Source organism: Mchenga conophoros, linkage group LG20 (genome assembly GCF_057382185.1).
Source record: "Mchenga conophoros isolate Kocher_MC1m ecotype Shallow Benthic linkage group LG20, M_conophoros_male_GT1.1, whole genome shotgun sequence".
NCBI lineage: Eukaryota > Metazoa > Chordata > Actinopteri > Cichliformes > Cichlidae > Mchenga > Mchenga conophoros.
In genome coordinates, this window is record NC_140545.1 from 1065771 (window position 1) to 1079719 (window position 13949).

At 41.8% G+C, this 13949-nt stretch overlaps 1 protein-coding gene and 1 non-coding gene across 3 annotated transcripts; both read left to right on the top strand.

Annotated features, from left to right (window-relative positions):
• Nucleotides 1–9770: 9770 nt before the first annotated feature.
• LOC146549968 (Nuclear RNase P) lies at nucleotides 9771–10062 on the top strand. Its single transcript, XR_014890308.1, has one exon.
• Nucleotides 10063–12537: 2475 nt separating this feature from the next.
• On the top strand, nucleotides 12538–13841 carry LOC146549969 (follitropin subunit beta-like). 2 transcript variants are annotated; one of them, XM_085259784.1, is made up of 3 exons: nucleotides 12538–12739; nucleotides 12888–13056; nucleotides 13303–13841. In XM_085259784.1, the coding sequence occupies exons 2-3, from the start codon at nucleotides 12895–12897 to the stop codon at nucleotides 13612–13614; spliced, it is 474 nt and encodes a 157-aa protein (XP_085115910.1). In that variant the 5' UTR covers nucleotides 12538–12739; nucleotides 12888–12894; the 3' UTR covers nucleotides 13615–13841. The 2 variants fall into 2 exon arrangements, with proteins under 2 accessions (XP_085115910.1, XP_085115911.1); XM_085259785.1 differs by having other exon boundaries at nucleotides 12674–13056.
• Nucleotides 13842–13949: the final 108 nt, after the last annotated feature.

Consider the following 13949-nt stretch of genomic DNA (forward strand, 5'->3'; position numbering starts at 1 on the left):
AGAGTTAGCAAGTTGAGCTTGATGCAGAGGCAACAGATATCTCCTTTTTTGTTCCTGCAGCCTTCACACACACACACACACACACACACACACACACACACACACACACACACACACACACACACACACACACACACACACACACCTATGCAGTGTGTGGCATTATGCTTTTGGTTTTTTTGTCCAGGTGTTTGCAGTCTTTTCTTTCACAAGAGACCTTGAGTCTACTGCCGCTTCCATTTGCTGTGGATACAGACATACAAAGGAGTGTATAGGTGTGTTTGTGTAACACACACGTACACACAGAGAGATACAGTCAAATCTCAAGGAACAGGAGAAATGTAAGCATACAGTCACATCAGTGAGGATCATGCCAAGAGCTGCACAAACTGCAAAACAGTGGTGGGAATTTTGTGATTCTCGGTTTCTTCACTGCCTCAGGGGCAGCTTGCAGTCATTGACTCAACTATGAGTTCTACATCAAATCAAACAGTGCTTGAAGACAATGTGAGGACAACTGGCTTAAAATTGAAGTTGAATTGGACCTTACAAAAAGAAAAATGGTGGGAGTAATAGAATGACCGTAGTCATGATAGCGATGCAGTGAAGGAATTTAAAGCAGGAGGTAGAAGCTACTTTCAGCCGCTCTCTTATGCACAAGGGGTGGCTACAGGAAGCCAGCCAGGTGATGTCAACGACTGATTATTATTTCCTCAAAATACAGAGCTGTGCAACATATTTGAGCCACCTCTCGTTTCTTTACAGTTTGCTTTGTGTATTTTTTAAAGTGGCCTTGAGCAACAGTTCTCCTGGTTTTCTGTAGCTGGATCTTCAGTTCAGAATCAGAATCAGAATCAGAAACTTTATTGTCATTGTCACGAGAACAACGAAATTAAGAATGGTCCCCGATCATTGCATCATCCCTAGCAATATCAAAATAGAAATAAAACAATAAAATTCAATAAATAAAATAGATAGAATACTTAAAATACTAATAAGATATAACAGTAAAACATTCACATACATTCCCACACACATGCTTCAGACCGTGCATAGATTAACACAAGAGTGGCGTGATGGACATTTTTTTGTAGTATTCAGATGTGTTATTGCAGTTGGATAACAGCTGTGTTTGAGTCTATTAGTCCTTGCTCTGATTGCCCTGTACCGTCTGCCTGAGGGCAACAGTTCGAACAGGGAGTGGCCAGGATGTGAGGTGTCTTTTATGATGTTTTGGGCCTTTTTAAAACAGTGGGCGTTGTGTAGAACTTCCAGTGTGGGGAGAGGGCAGCCAGTGATCTTTTGGGCGGTGTTAATGATCCCTTGGAGTGCTTTCCTCTGAGCCCCTGTGCAGCTAGTGTACCAGATGCATATGCAGTAAGTTAGAACACTCTCAATGGTGGCTCTGTAGAAGGACACCAGCAGTCTCTGTGTGATGTTATTCCTCCTGAGAATTCTCAGGAAGTACAGTCTCTGTTGGGCCTTTTTCAGCAGCTCGGAGGTGTTCACACTCCAGGAAAGGTTCTCCTCTATATTGACTCCCAGGAAGCGGAAGCTTGCCACCCTTTCTACACAGTCCCCATTTATGAATAGTGGTTGGATCTCTGCCTTTTTCCTTCTGAAGTCTATTATGAGTTCTTTGGTTTTTGAAGTGTTGAGGAGGAGGTTATTGGCCTTACACCATGACGTCAGCTGCTCCACCTCGTCTCTGTACGTAGACTCGTCTCCCTTGGAAATGAGCCCCACCACTGTGGTGTCATCTGCAAATTTCACAAAGATGTTGCTGTGGTGGCGAGGAGTGCAGTCGTGTGTGTAGAGAGAGTAGAGCAGTGGACTGAGCACACAGCCCTGGGGTGAGCCAGTGCTGAGACTCAGGGCTGAGGATGTGTGATGGCCAACTCTGACTCTCTGTCTACGGCCCGAGAGGAAGCTGTTGATCCACATGCAGGTGCTGTATGGAAGCCCCAGGTCTTGTAGCTTGGCCACCAGTTTGTGTGGAAGGATGGTGTTAAAAGCTGAGCAGTAATCCACGAAGAGCATCCGCACATAGCTACCATGCTCTTCCAGGTGAGTTAATGCAGCATGGAGTGCTGTGGCTACAGCGTCTTCCGTGGACCGGTTTGCTCTGTAGGCAAACTGGTGTGGATCCAGGCTGCGGGGCAGGGCTGCTGTGATGTGTCTGCGGACCAGCTTCTCAAAGCATTTCATTACCACTGGGGTGAGTGCCACCGGTCTGTAGTCATTCAGGCCGGTGATGTGGGGCTTCTTAGGCAAGGGGACTATGGTGGAGGACTTCAGGCAGAGTGGGACAGTCGCCTGTGCGAGGGATTTGTTGAAAATCCTGGTGAAGATCCCAGCCAGCTGTCCTGCACAATCCCTCAATATTCGACCTGGCACACCATCAGGACCCGCCGCCTTCCTCGGGTTAACAGCCTGCAGCATGCGCCTCACCTCGTGCTCTTCCAGGGTGAGGGTGGTGCTGCTATGGGTGGCGTGTTGCTGCTGTGGCTCCAATACCTCCGGTACCCTGGTCTCAAAGCGGGCAAAGAAGATATTCAGCTCCTCTGCCAGCTCCAGGTCACCGTCCGCAGCTCCGAGATTGATCTTATAGTTGGTTAGGTGCTGGATGCCTTGCCACACCTGCCGGCTGGTATTACTCTTCAAATGGTCCTCGATCCTCCTCCTATAGTCCCCCTTTGCCTCTCTGATGCCTCTCTTCAGGTTGGATCGGGCTGTGGTGTAGTAATCCCTGTTGCCAGACCTGAACGCAATGTTCCTCTCCTTCAGCAGCTGCCTGACCTCCCGGGTCATCCAGGGCTTTTGGTTGGGATAAGCCCGGATCCGTTTGACTGCTGTAACAGTGTCTATGCAGTGTTTTATATAGCAGAGGACACCGTCTGTGAACATTTCCAAGTCCTGATGTTCAAAGATATCCCAGTTAGTCCTGTCAAAACAGTCCTGCAGCTGCTGAGAGGCACCCTCTGGCCATATGGTAATATTCTTTGTGATGGTAAGAGCAGTTTTCTTGAGGGGGGCATTGATCCATGCACTGTTACTGAAGCCTCATCAAATGGTGAAAGGGTCGCTTTTGAACCATTCTTAAGGAAGGAAAACAGGCAGAAAAGGTTGGGGTTATGCCAAATTACACAAGAACTGGGCTGAAACAGAGGGGCGATATCTCTTATGGAGTGATGAATCCATCCATCCAAATGTCTAATTTCTGGTTCAAATCACCGAGGTCAGGAGAGCTACAACAGTGAGTGTCTACAGCCGTCAGTAAAAGATGATGGAGGCTCTGTGATGGGCCATGCATTTCTGTTGGTTTTGGTTTAAGGAAAAGTACTGTCACATTTTGACCTATTGGAAAGCACCTGAGTGCCAAATGCTTCATTTGTCAGCACGGCATCCTCAAACACACTGCCACTGCAGGGAAATCCTCCCTGGATAGAAAAACACAGAAGACTTATCAGTCACCATCACAGGTACGAGCTCTGGGGACTGGCCTCCTCAGAGCCATGACCTCAACATCACTGGAGCAGTGTGGGATCATCTTGACAGACAACAGAACAAAAGGCAGCCAACATCCAAAGAAGAGCTTTGAATATCCTTCAAGAAGCCTGGAGAACGTTTTCTGAAGACTACTTCAAGAAATTACAAGAAAGTTTGTCTAAGAGAATTCAGTCTGTGTTTAAGAATAAAGGAGGTCATGTCAGATATTGCCTTTCAAATTTCAAATATCTTTTTTTGCTCTTTATACTGGATTTCCATGTATGTTTGCACATGTTTCAATAAAGTTATTGTTGCTAAAGGGGACACTGTAGCCTATGATGCCAACTTTCATATTATGTTTGTTCAATAGAATAAAATTACAGCTTGATATTTTGTTGAATAAATGAGTGACCTTGTGGTTTTTTTCAAGTATACCATCTATTAAGTAGGCTTCTTGCTGAGATATATGAATAAGTGAACATTTTCCACAAGTTCAAATAATATATACGATCAGAAAATAAGCAGGTCTGCTCAAAAAGATGCTGTTCAATGATACTGCTGTGCATTCTAATAAATATAGTATGGTTAAGAGGGCACAGGAGTAGGGTTTGTACTTGTTGGTACAGATGTGTGATGTGACCACTATGCTTTATTGCGAACCATCATTTTGAGTCATAGGATTTGTAATAATAAGCACTGACCTTCACCTCGATAAGTGCATCAACACTGAGCCAAACCCCCACTTTAAAGATCTGCCACTTTTGGACAAAAACATGTTTGAAAAGGGAGCTGAGCCAAATTGTGCAATCAAAGCAAACAATAAAACATACTTCCTTATATTTAGATTAAAATGCATCATAGCTCTGAGGACTCACAGTAAACACTCCTTTGCCAAACGTGCCATTCGGAGTCAGCAGGCTTCAAGGCCAGCAGCCATGGAGAAGGAGAGTCAGTGCTCTGGCCTTCCTTCACTCACTCTGTCACATTCTGCTTCCCCTTTGTTCCTCCACTCCTCATGCTTTAGCTGCACTCCAATCGTTTTTCAATGTGAATCTTTGCATGTGTGTGAGTTTGGAGGCTTAACAGCTGATATAAACTTCACAGGCTTGAATGAAAGGTTGAAAAATGTGCATTTAGCATCTTAGTAATTATTAGCCTTACCTGAGCACACATCCATATGTGTGCGCACATCTGACAGCTTTATGAGCCAAGCTCGGCATTCTCTTAGTTGTCTCAGTACTATAATTTCATGTTTCTAGCTGTTGTGTTCACACACAGAGTAATGGTTTGGTACATGGATTTACATGCAAACATTCTCCTTACAGGCTTAATTTAGAATTAAATCCCTAACAGCCTGCAATCTAGCCTTTCAGATTTGGCACCAAGTAATATAATGCTATTAGGGGCTGTGACCAGCTACTGCTTGCACTCCTTTACCATGTTGGTGCTCAAACATGTGTGAGAAACAAACAAACCAACGCACACACACACACACACACACACACACACACACACACACACACACACACACACACACACACACACACACACCATGTGCCTTACTGGATTGTCTCCCACTTCCTTTTGTCGGAAGCTTACCCTCCCCTTCTCCCTCTGCCATTCTGCTCACCCTCCATCCTTTCATCTCGCCGGCCCTCTCTCCGCTCGTTCTCATCTTCATCAGCATTGTTCACTTGGTCACTCTCCTTTATATTTTCCATTTCTCGCTGTTATACATTCTACATTGTCTACTCACCCCACCCTCCCCCTTCAGTTTATTTGTTAACGCATCTTTTTTTCCCACTTCTTTTCTTTTTGTGGCCCTCCTCTGGCTCTCTATGTTGGGCTGATGGCCAGTGTAGACCAGAGACAGGTTGCAATTACTTTACTCCTACTCTGACAGCTGTAGTGAAGCAAGGAAGGGAGATAAAGGGACTAAACAAAAAGATAAACAGAATAATTAGGGCTAAACTTAACACCCTGATCCATTTATTTTGCCCACTAATGAACGATTCTGAATCAGGAGCATTTCTGTCATCTCTACAGTCCTGTTCACAATAATGCAGAATCCAATTAAGCGTGCTGCTCCTCCCCAAAGTTATCCGTCTTTTTCATCCACTGACTTGCTGCACAATCAGACATCAAGAGAATTATAATACAGTAATGGAGAATGATTTCTTCCACATGCCCAGTGTAGCATACAAGAACTGGCCTTAATTGGTGTAGCTATATTTGAGTTGTGATGTAGGGCGGGCATTGCCTCCTTGACTTGAGCACTGTGTTGGGACAAATTTGCATATCTTTAAAAATCAATAATATGAGACAAGAAAAGAAAAAGGAAAACAAAGCATGATTTTTTCACTGAACGTGTCTCTGGGATCTGACCTGGGCCATGCTGCAGTTTTCAAATGTTTTCCTCAAAGTAGCAGCTCAAACAGAAGGAGAGCTCATTAGTTAAAGGTTGTAACAGGTATGAATGGGTATTGTTTGAAGATCGTCAGCTAGATTCATCTGTGTGAATGATTTTGTTAATTACCAGAACGAGTGAGGAGGAGAAAGTTTCATTGTTGGCTGGAAGCTGGGCTCCAGATGCTATTTTTGTCCCGGGTGATCGATGATATTTCTCTGGGGGTCAAAACTTACTGTGACAGGTGCCACCAATTAGGTGGAGCCGGCAACCTTTATCGCCCTTCTTTTTTCAGTAAATAGGCAGGTTTTCACACACGTGTACAGTAAGTGAGTCATCTTGCACCCACACATTTATGGTGTGAATTACTTAAATTCATACATGCGCGTACAGTTGTGGTCAGACGTTTACACCCACTCATCATGAGCATGAATGTCTTGGTCATTTGGGGCCGTTAGTTTCTTTAATCTGTTCTTTTTTGACTGTACAGCATTTATCTTTAATTACTTTCAAAAAGAACACTTGGGTGCACAATCTTGAATTCATTTAGGATTTCCAATCCACAGAGGCTATAATAACATATATACATACGGGCTCAAATACATACATGCAGTCACGTAATTATTTTAGTGGTGGTGCTGAAGGATTTACAGTGCCTTTGAACTTGAAAATAATTAAAGCCTATTTAATTATCATTAGTGATACTGAGTGATGCAAATTGCGAGTTTCTCTTTGCAGCATAAAAAGGATTTGCATGACAGCACTCGTTGGACTGACCAAACAATCGTATATTAAGTATAAGTTTTTTTTTTTAGATGCATCTCTACTTTGACAAGATCTGAAAGATGAGCGGTTGGTTAGGATGTTCAGTAACACCTCAGTGTTTGCCATGATATGGAAATTGCTGGAACACCAGTGTCAATGTCCACAGTGAGGTGAGTTTTACATTGTCACAGATTGAGACGGTGTTGACCAAGAAAGAAGCTTCAGCTCAACTCAAACTCAACTGAAATTTTGAGCTGCCCACGTGGACGAGACAAATGTCTCTGGAGATGGTTTTATGGTCAAATGGGCCAAAGAAAGCCCACAGCTGGATGGTTTGACATGATTGGGAGTCCCAACAGGAAATTTATGTCAAACATACATCAAAACTGCTTTTGCAACGGATAAAGCAGGGTAACATTAGGCTTTTCCCCAAAAATATCAGACAGACTATGACAGAAGCTTGTTGATGGTTACCAAAAATATTAGTGGGATGCATAAACTCAATATACTGTTTTAAGGTTGTGTATATCCTTTTGACCTCGTGTGGAAGAGAGAAAATCCAAACTAAATTCAAACTTGAGCACACAAGTAATATTCTTTTAGTCATTAAAGATGTATTGTGTACAATCATTCCAGAAAAATCAATCATTAAAAGCCCCAAATTACCACGACTTTCATGCCCATGATGAGTGCATGCAAACTGTTGACCGCAACTGTACATAGAGTAGATTTGCACGTTTTTACGAAAATATTTATTTAGATTATGATGAAAATTACAGCAGTGACATTACAAGATTAAAAAAAAAGAAAAAGAAAATAATTGGTACTCATGTGGAATCAGATCTAAATATAAGAATCCCTGCCCATACATGACTTCACCCATCCAGCCACCTATCTATCCATCCAGTCATCAGACCAGTGCTAATCCAGTTCTCGATGGTAAGGAGCAAGAGCCTTCCCCAGCTGTCACTCGACAAGAGATGTAGTACAGCTTACAATACAATCATTTATATGAACTATATGACAAAAAAACTGAACTCCAAATGAAATGATGGCAGCCTGGGTAAATATTAAAATGAAAAGAAAGCAAAATAAATCCTGAGATGGCTGCCAGTCACTCACAATCAGGGAGGTGGGGTGGAGGTAAAAATAAGGAGTGAGGACGTGAGCTACTGTACATGTTACTGGTAAGCCCTCTGCCTCAACTAGGTTGATTATTTTAAGCACCGTGAGATTGATTTTGAGCCCCTGTGGGAGCCTTGTGGGTCTGTGTGAGTGAAAGTGAAGGTGCACACAGACAAAAAGAATCAGAATCAGAATACTTTATTGATCCCTGGGGGAAATTATTTTTTTTGTTACAGTGCTCCATTTTAAACCAACATTAAGACAAGACAGACAATACGCTAACTAAGAATAGTACAATATATACATATATATACATATACATACATACATAAGTCACTTATAAATAAATAGTTGGAAAAGAAACATGTGTAGTTGTAGCAGCAAACAGTGTGTTAAGTGGATGCGTTGTACAGGGAGATGGCCACAGGCAGGAATGATTTCCTGTGTCGTTCAGTGGTGCTTTTCGGTAATCTCAGTCTCTCACTGAACGAGCTCCTGTGACTGACCAGCATGTCATGGAGTGGGTGGGAGGTGTTATCCAACATTGTCTTTAAAAAGGGAAAAAGGGAAGGTGGAATAAAAGTTAGGACAGGGAAGATCACAAAGGAGAGTAGAGGAGAAGTGGAGAAGAGCTGTCTAGAGGTGTTCTCCAGATTCCCGAGGTTCTTAATAAGTGTCTTCAAGGACACCAGAGATGATTTGGGTCAAAGTAGTTTCTCTTCTTCCTTCCAAAAATGGCCCTAGTACTAAAAATCTCTCTGTTACCCAACTTAAAATAGGCTGATTGTAGGGAGCAAAAGCCTCAGATGACAGAACATATTGAGCTGTTCGATATTCTCAGAAAACACAAATCGTTCTAAAATCAGCGTTATGGCACCTTTCTATGGCCCCAGAAAACAGATTATTACATGTTGTCCTTGGTGATGCTGTATTTTCTGATTTCATTCATTGGAAATCTGGACTGTCCCCCCCCCCATCAAGATGTACATCCACTCTTTATTTGTGGCTGTCTCGCTGTGTGAAGAGGACCTTGCCTTGACCATTTATTATATGACTGAGGAAGCAGGATGTTCACTGCCGCCTACGGAGCTTTCTCTGTGCACGTGTTTAGGAAAGCTATGCCGTTTAACAGCGACTCAGCCTCATTTCCTTCGTACGAAAACACAATAAATACCTTTTCTGTGGGCTCAGAACCAAATTTCCCTGCATGCCATCTGTGATCTGGCCATATTCATTTTACACCTGTTCCTCTGAGCATTGAGTTAATTATATCTCCTTGGGGTCTGGGAGCTTCATAAAACATTTCTGCTTGTGTGAATTATACTCTTCACCTTACAGCTGCCTGTGGGCGAGAGTTAAACAAGCTGATAAAATCACAAGATGCAGGAACACACGAGTTCCTCACAGCTGAGAAGACAAGTCTGATACTGTGCTTGCCTGCCATCTAGTGTTTGGATACAAGCACAGCTTTATATACACGTCTGGGTTTGGCTGCTCGTCTTCTATTGTAGCCGATTTCAGCGATGTAGTCGTAATGGAGCAAACATCAGTCTTTGATGTAGATCTTCTGAAAGCATGGGCTGAAATGTTATTTGTTAAATTCCTTATCTTGACAAAGGTTTCCTATAAAGTCACTAACAACACGAAAAGCAACCAACAGGTTGTACTCACACATTAGCTGAAGTTTTCCTGCTTATATTTTTTTTCCTCTGCGCTATAAAATACATTTTAAAAAGTCTTCTTGATCGAAATAACAATAATCGCAGTGAACGGCGTGTACTGAACGGCCCAGAATGCAACGGGGCGTTCAGTTCCTTCTTTTATTTAAATTAATTAAAATAAAATTAAAAACAATCTAAACACATTTCTGGGATAGCTCAAATTCTAACCCTCCCAAAATACTCGTTAAAGCAACAAACCGTGATAAGGATTCCACGCGTCTTTTTGACCCTAGTTATACCTGGTGTGCAGCGCGTGCTAATCCGTGGGAGGAAGCTCATTGAAGAGGTCACGTGCCGAGTGCTTGTCACTCCACCAATCACCTTGGGGAAGGTCTGAGAGAAGAGCCAATCGTTGCCCTTGCAGGGCATCACCTGAATCCGGGTGAGCGAGTGAACAGAAAGCGTGGGTCAATGAGAGCAGGTGTAGCAGGAGAAGCCGGTTGGCAGGTGGATGCATCTCTCTGATGACTTGGAAGCGCTCGCGGCTGGCGATTGAGTGCGATGAATGAGTTGGGGCAGATCTCCACAACCCAATTCAGACTACTCTCCCCCCACGTTTTGCACAAATATTAAACCATCAAGGATCATGTGACTGGAGGGTCATTTATGTCCTCTTGATGACAGTAGACTTTTCTGGACTGTGGCACACGCATAAGACAACATTGTGAATGCAAATCATAAATCTGCATCTCACATGAAATGCTTGTAGGAAATATTCATATTCAAAATATTCACATCTCTCTGTGAGAGAGGGCAATGTAAACACAAGGTTAAAAGGAAATGCTTCTGGATTTAGACACTGAAAGCATCTGTTTCCTCATGTATGTTAATGATGAATGTTAATGTTTCTTAATACGCTTGTTTGGTCTTGCATTGGCCTATATTCACATGCAGTTTGTGCATATGACATTGGTGAGACACAAGAAGTGCCAAGAACCTGCTTTTTTTATGACATACTGCTTTACATGTGCAAGTTATCATACAAAAATAATGCCTTTTCAGTGGAACACTTGAGGTGCACAGTGCACAACGCTGAAAAATACTGGCATTGTAATTTAGGTGTCTTTACGGATGATGCACCTGTATGTAAAGTGTTTACTGTGGATCTTTATTTAATACTGCTTTTTTGTTTAACATGTAACCACTTAACTAAACTTTCAGAAAACAACTCCGTGATCATATTGTGTCCTACTGTCCTTGGTGCACAGCTTCAGTTTGGCCCCCAAACAAAACCAGTTCATGTTTCTGCCCCACTTTTTAGCCTTATTGGAACACGAAGTGTTGCCCGCACGATCTTGAAACACAGAGCCACAGAGTTTAACCTCGAACATCATCTGATGATGCCACAGTGATAACACATTCACAGAGTGGGTTGAACAGGAGGCAAATGAAATGATGTCTATTGAGTTGGCCTACTCCAAGATGAGTTCTGGATCCTTCTATCTGTGTGACTGACTACAGCAGTTAAGCACAGAACAGCAAACCAGCCCAGCAGCATCTGCTAAATCTCAAAACATCTTTAAGATTCCCATTGTAACCTACAGGTTAACCTGTAAGTATCAAATATTTTAAATTGTTTAACATGCATACTTTCTGATTTTTCTGCGTGCTACTTGAAAGTGTGCAAACCTGTTTTGTTTCTAAATGAAATAGTAGCTTTGTGTGCCAGTTCCATATACTATGGAAGGATTATTGCAAGTAGTCAAAAAATGTAAATATTTATGTAATTAATATTGCTACTTAAAGTAAGTTAACCCTGATCTTCACTAATCAGAATATGTACCGTGTAGTATTAAACTGACACAGTAATGTCTGGAGAGAGATATGAATCAGTTTGATTGTTCTCTTCTCTCATACCTCATACAAATAATAATCTGCTGGTCTCAAAAAAGCGGGATGTGTGTCGGCACAGATAATTGGTGAACTGTCCACGACCCAGTTTGCTGTAATTATCTGATGGCTGCAGTATATAACTGTGACCGTCATGTTAAATGTAGAGCGAAAACAGAGTGACAACATCAGGGACCAGGTCGCAAGAATAAAGAAGTTTTAATGTCAGACTGCATGGTGAGTATAAGATGAATAATTTAATAAAAGCGTAGTTAATGTATTTCAGGGTGGATTTTATATGGTTTATCATCAGAAAAATGGAAGCTTAATCTAATCAAAGTTAGAAATACATTTACTGTTGAGAGATTTAACCTGTAAGAAAAAGAAGCTGCATTTGGGGGTTTCTCAGATTTTTAGAATTATACACAAAATTGCATATTTTTCATTTAAATTTTATATCTCGGTTATTGTGTAAAGTTGAGTCTTGAATAAAATTAATGAAGTTTGAATTTTTAAATTTATACATGTGCAGTTCTTTAAAATGCCTGCAGATTTAAAGGCCTCTCCTACATGTGTTGGCTGAACGTGTTTATTTACAACATTTAGTGAGGAAAAATCTGAGGGCATATGGCCACCTCTGTTAAGAACAGATGGGAATTATGGGAGCATTAATGGCTTAGCTAAAGAGGGTATACCCTTTTTACCTTACTTGTAGGACACGGGCTGACCCAGCATCAGCCAGGCCAAACCAATATGAGCAGTTACACTTACAGCAGAATTCATAAGTAAAATGAGATTATTTCTGATTTTGTCTCCATTTGATTCTATTCGGAACTTTTATACTTTTCTTTAATTGTTTTTAACATAAAGACAGAGGAATCTGTTTCTCTAGTTCCACATTTTATAAACGATTTGTTTGCTCAAACATCATCATCATTAAGTACAACGAGTGAGCGTTCACTCTGCTAAATGAGGAGCTTACAATGTGTTTTACTGACACAAGTTTGAATGCACTTTTAAACGGAGACTGAGTTTGAGGAATATTCTTTGACTCTTTCGCGTCTCACGACCTAAAACGTGTGGAATCAGTCACATGGATCAGTTTTGCCCAGCCATACACGTTTGAGGGTCGGGGCTGGAGTTGCATAACTTGTTGTTTGTGGTTTGCACAGATGTTGTGGCAGCATTTTCAACCTGCAGTGATATTGACACGATTATTGGAATAATGATGTATACCAAAGTCTACTGGGGCACTCAGGGTGGATTAAGGTTTCCATAAAAGCGGATGGGCATCCTTTATAGTTTCAGATACTTCCAGGGGAACAGGAGGGAACCAAACTTGTCTCATCATAACAGATTCTGCAATGAACTGACACTTCTGTAGTTCCAAGATATCACTAAGGTCATATGTCACAGTTTGTTTTTTTCTCTTCAGTTTAGGTTTGCGTGAAACTAAGCAAACGTTGCATTGATAGCGTTCTGATTGCATCTGTTTATTCTGTTTTCTTGCATGTATCTTTAATTGTCCGTACATTCGTGTGTGTTTACAGATTTAGCATGCCTCTGTTTGCATTGAAATCCTTGCTGTTGTGTGTGCTGATGGTTGGTGCGGTGTATACCTGTATGCTGAAGAATTACACTTTATGGATTGAGAAGCAAGACTGCACCCAGTGCGTGGCCATCAACACTACCATCTGCAGTGGCTATTGTTACACCCAGGTGACAACTTCTGCACACAGTTACACTTTTCATGGAAACTCAATGATGTAAAGGTTAAGCAAACTGTATGATGGACATTTTGAGAATATTTGAGACAACAATAAATGTGATGAAGGTAATGATGACATATCAAACTGTAACACATTCTGCGGATTTTTCACATATTAATCATATAAAAATCTTAATGGCACCTTGTTCCGTTCTCATTGAATATTGTCGTCATCAGCCTTGTTTCCTCATTTCCAGGACACTAATTTGAGGGGACGATTTGGGAGGACTTTCTTGATCCAGCGTAGCTGTGTTCCTCTTTCCTTGGTGTACCGGGCTGCCCATATTCCTGGTTGTCCCAAGGATGTCAACCCACAGCTGTATTATCCCGCAGCCCACTGCTGCAGCTGTAGGCGCTGTGACACACGCACACACCGTTGCGTCCGGACCAGCCGTATCCCTTATGATCAGTGCTTCACGACACTTGACAGTGTGAAGAAACAGAACCAGTCTGCTGTGGAGATCTCACAATACTCCAATACAAGCAGCAGCGCGCTTGCACGGAAGTGATTCAGCTATTAATGAAAATGACTACGTGTTTGTGTGTGTTGATGTTATTGTAGTGCATCTCATGTTCTGTTCTCTAGTTTATTATGATATTGCAATAAAACAGTCTGTTCATGCAATACAGTTGTGATTTTTTTTGTCTTTTATGACTAAAAGTGTGAAATTACAATAAAAACATTGAAATAAACAAATAAAAAATAAATTAAATTTAAAAAAAAGGCTAATTTGGTTACTGCTCAGCTTAGGGGGTTGGGTGGCGATAATAATAAACTGGACCATGAACAGACCCAGTACAATACCTAACAATAGCAAGAATGATGGTTCCAGGAAATGGGTTC

What these genes read in the sequence shown, in the direction of transcription:
- LOC146549969 (XM_085259784.1), top strand. Translation starts at nt 12,895, where the DNA reads ATGCCTCTGTTTGCATTGAAATCCTTGCTGTTGTGTGTGCTGATGGTT. An exon ending in GTGGCTATTGTTACACCCAG is followed by an intron (nt 13,057 to 13,302) that starts GTGACAACTTCT and finishes CCTCATTTCCAG; the next exon opens with GACACTAATTTGAGGGGACG.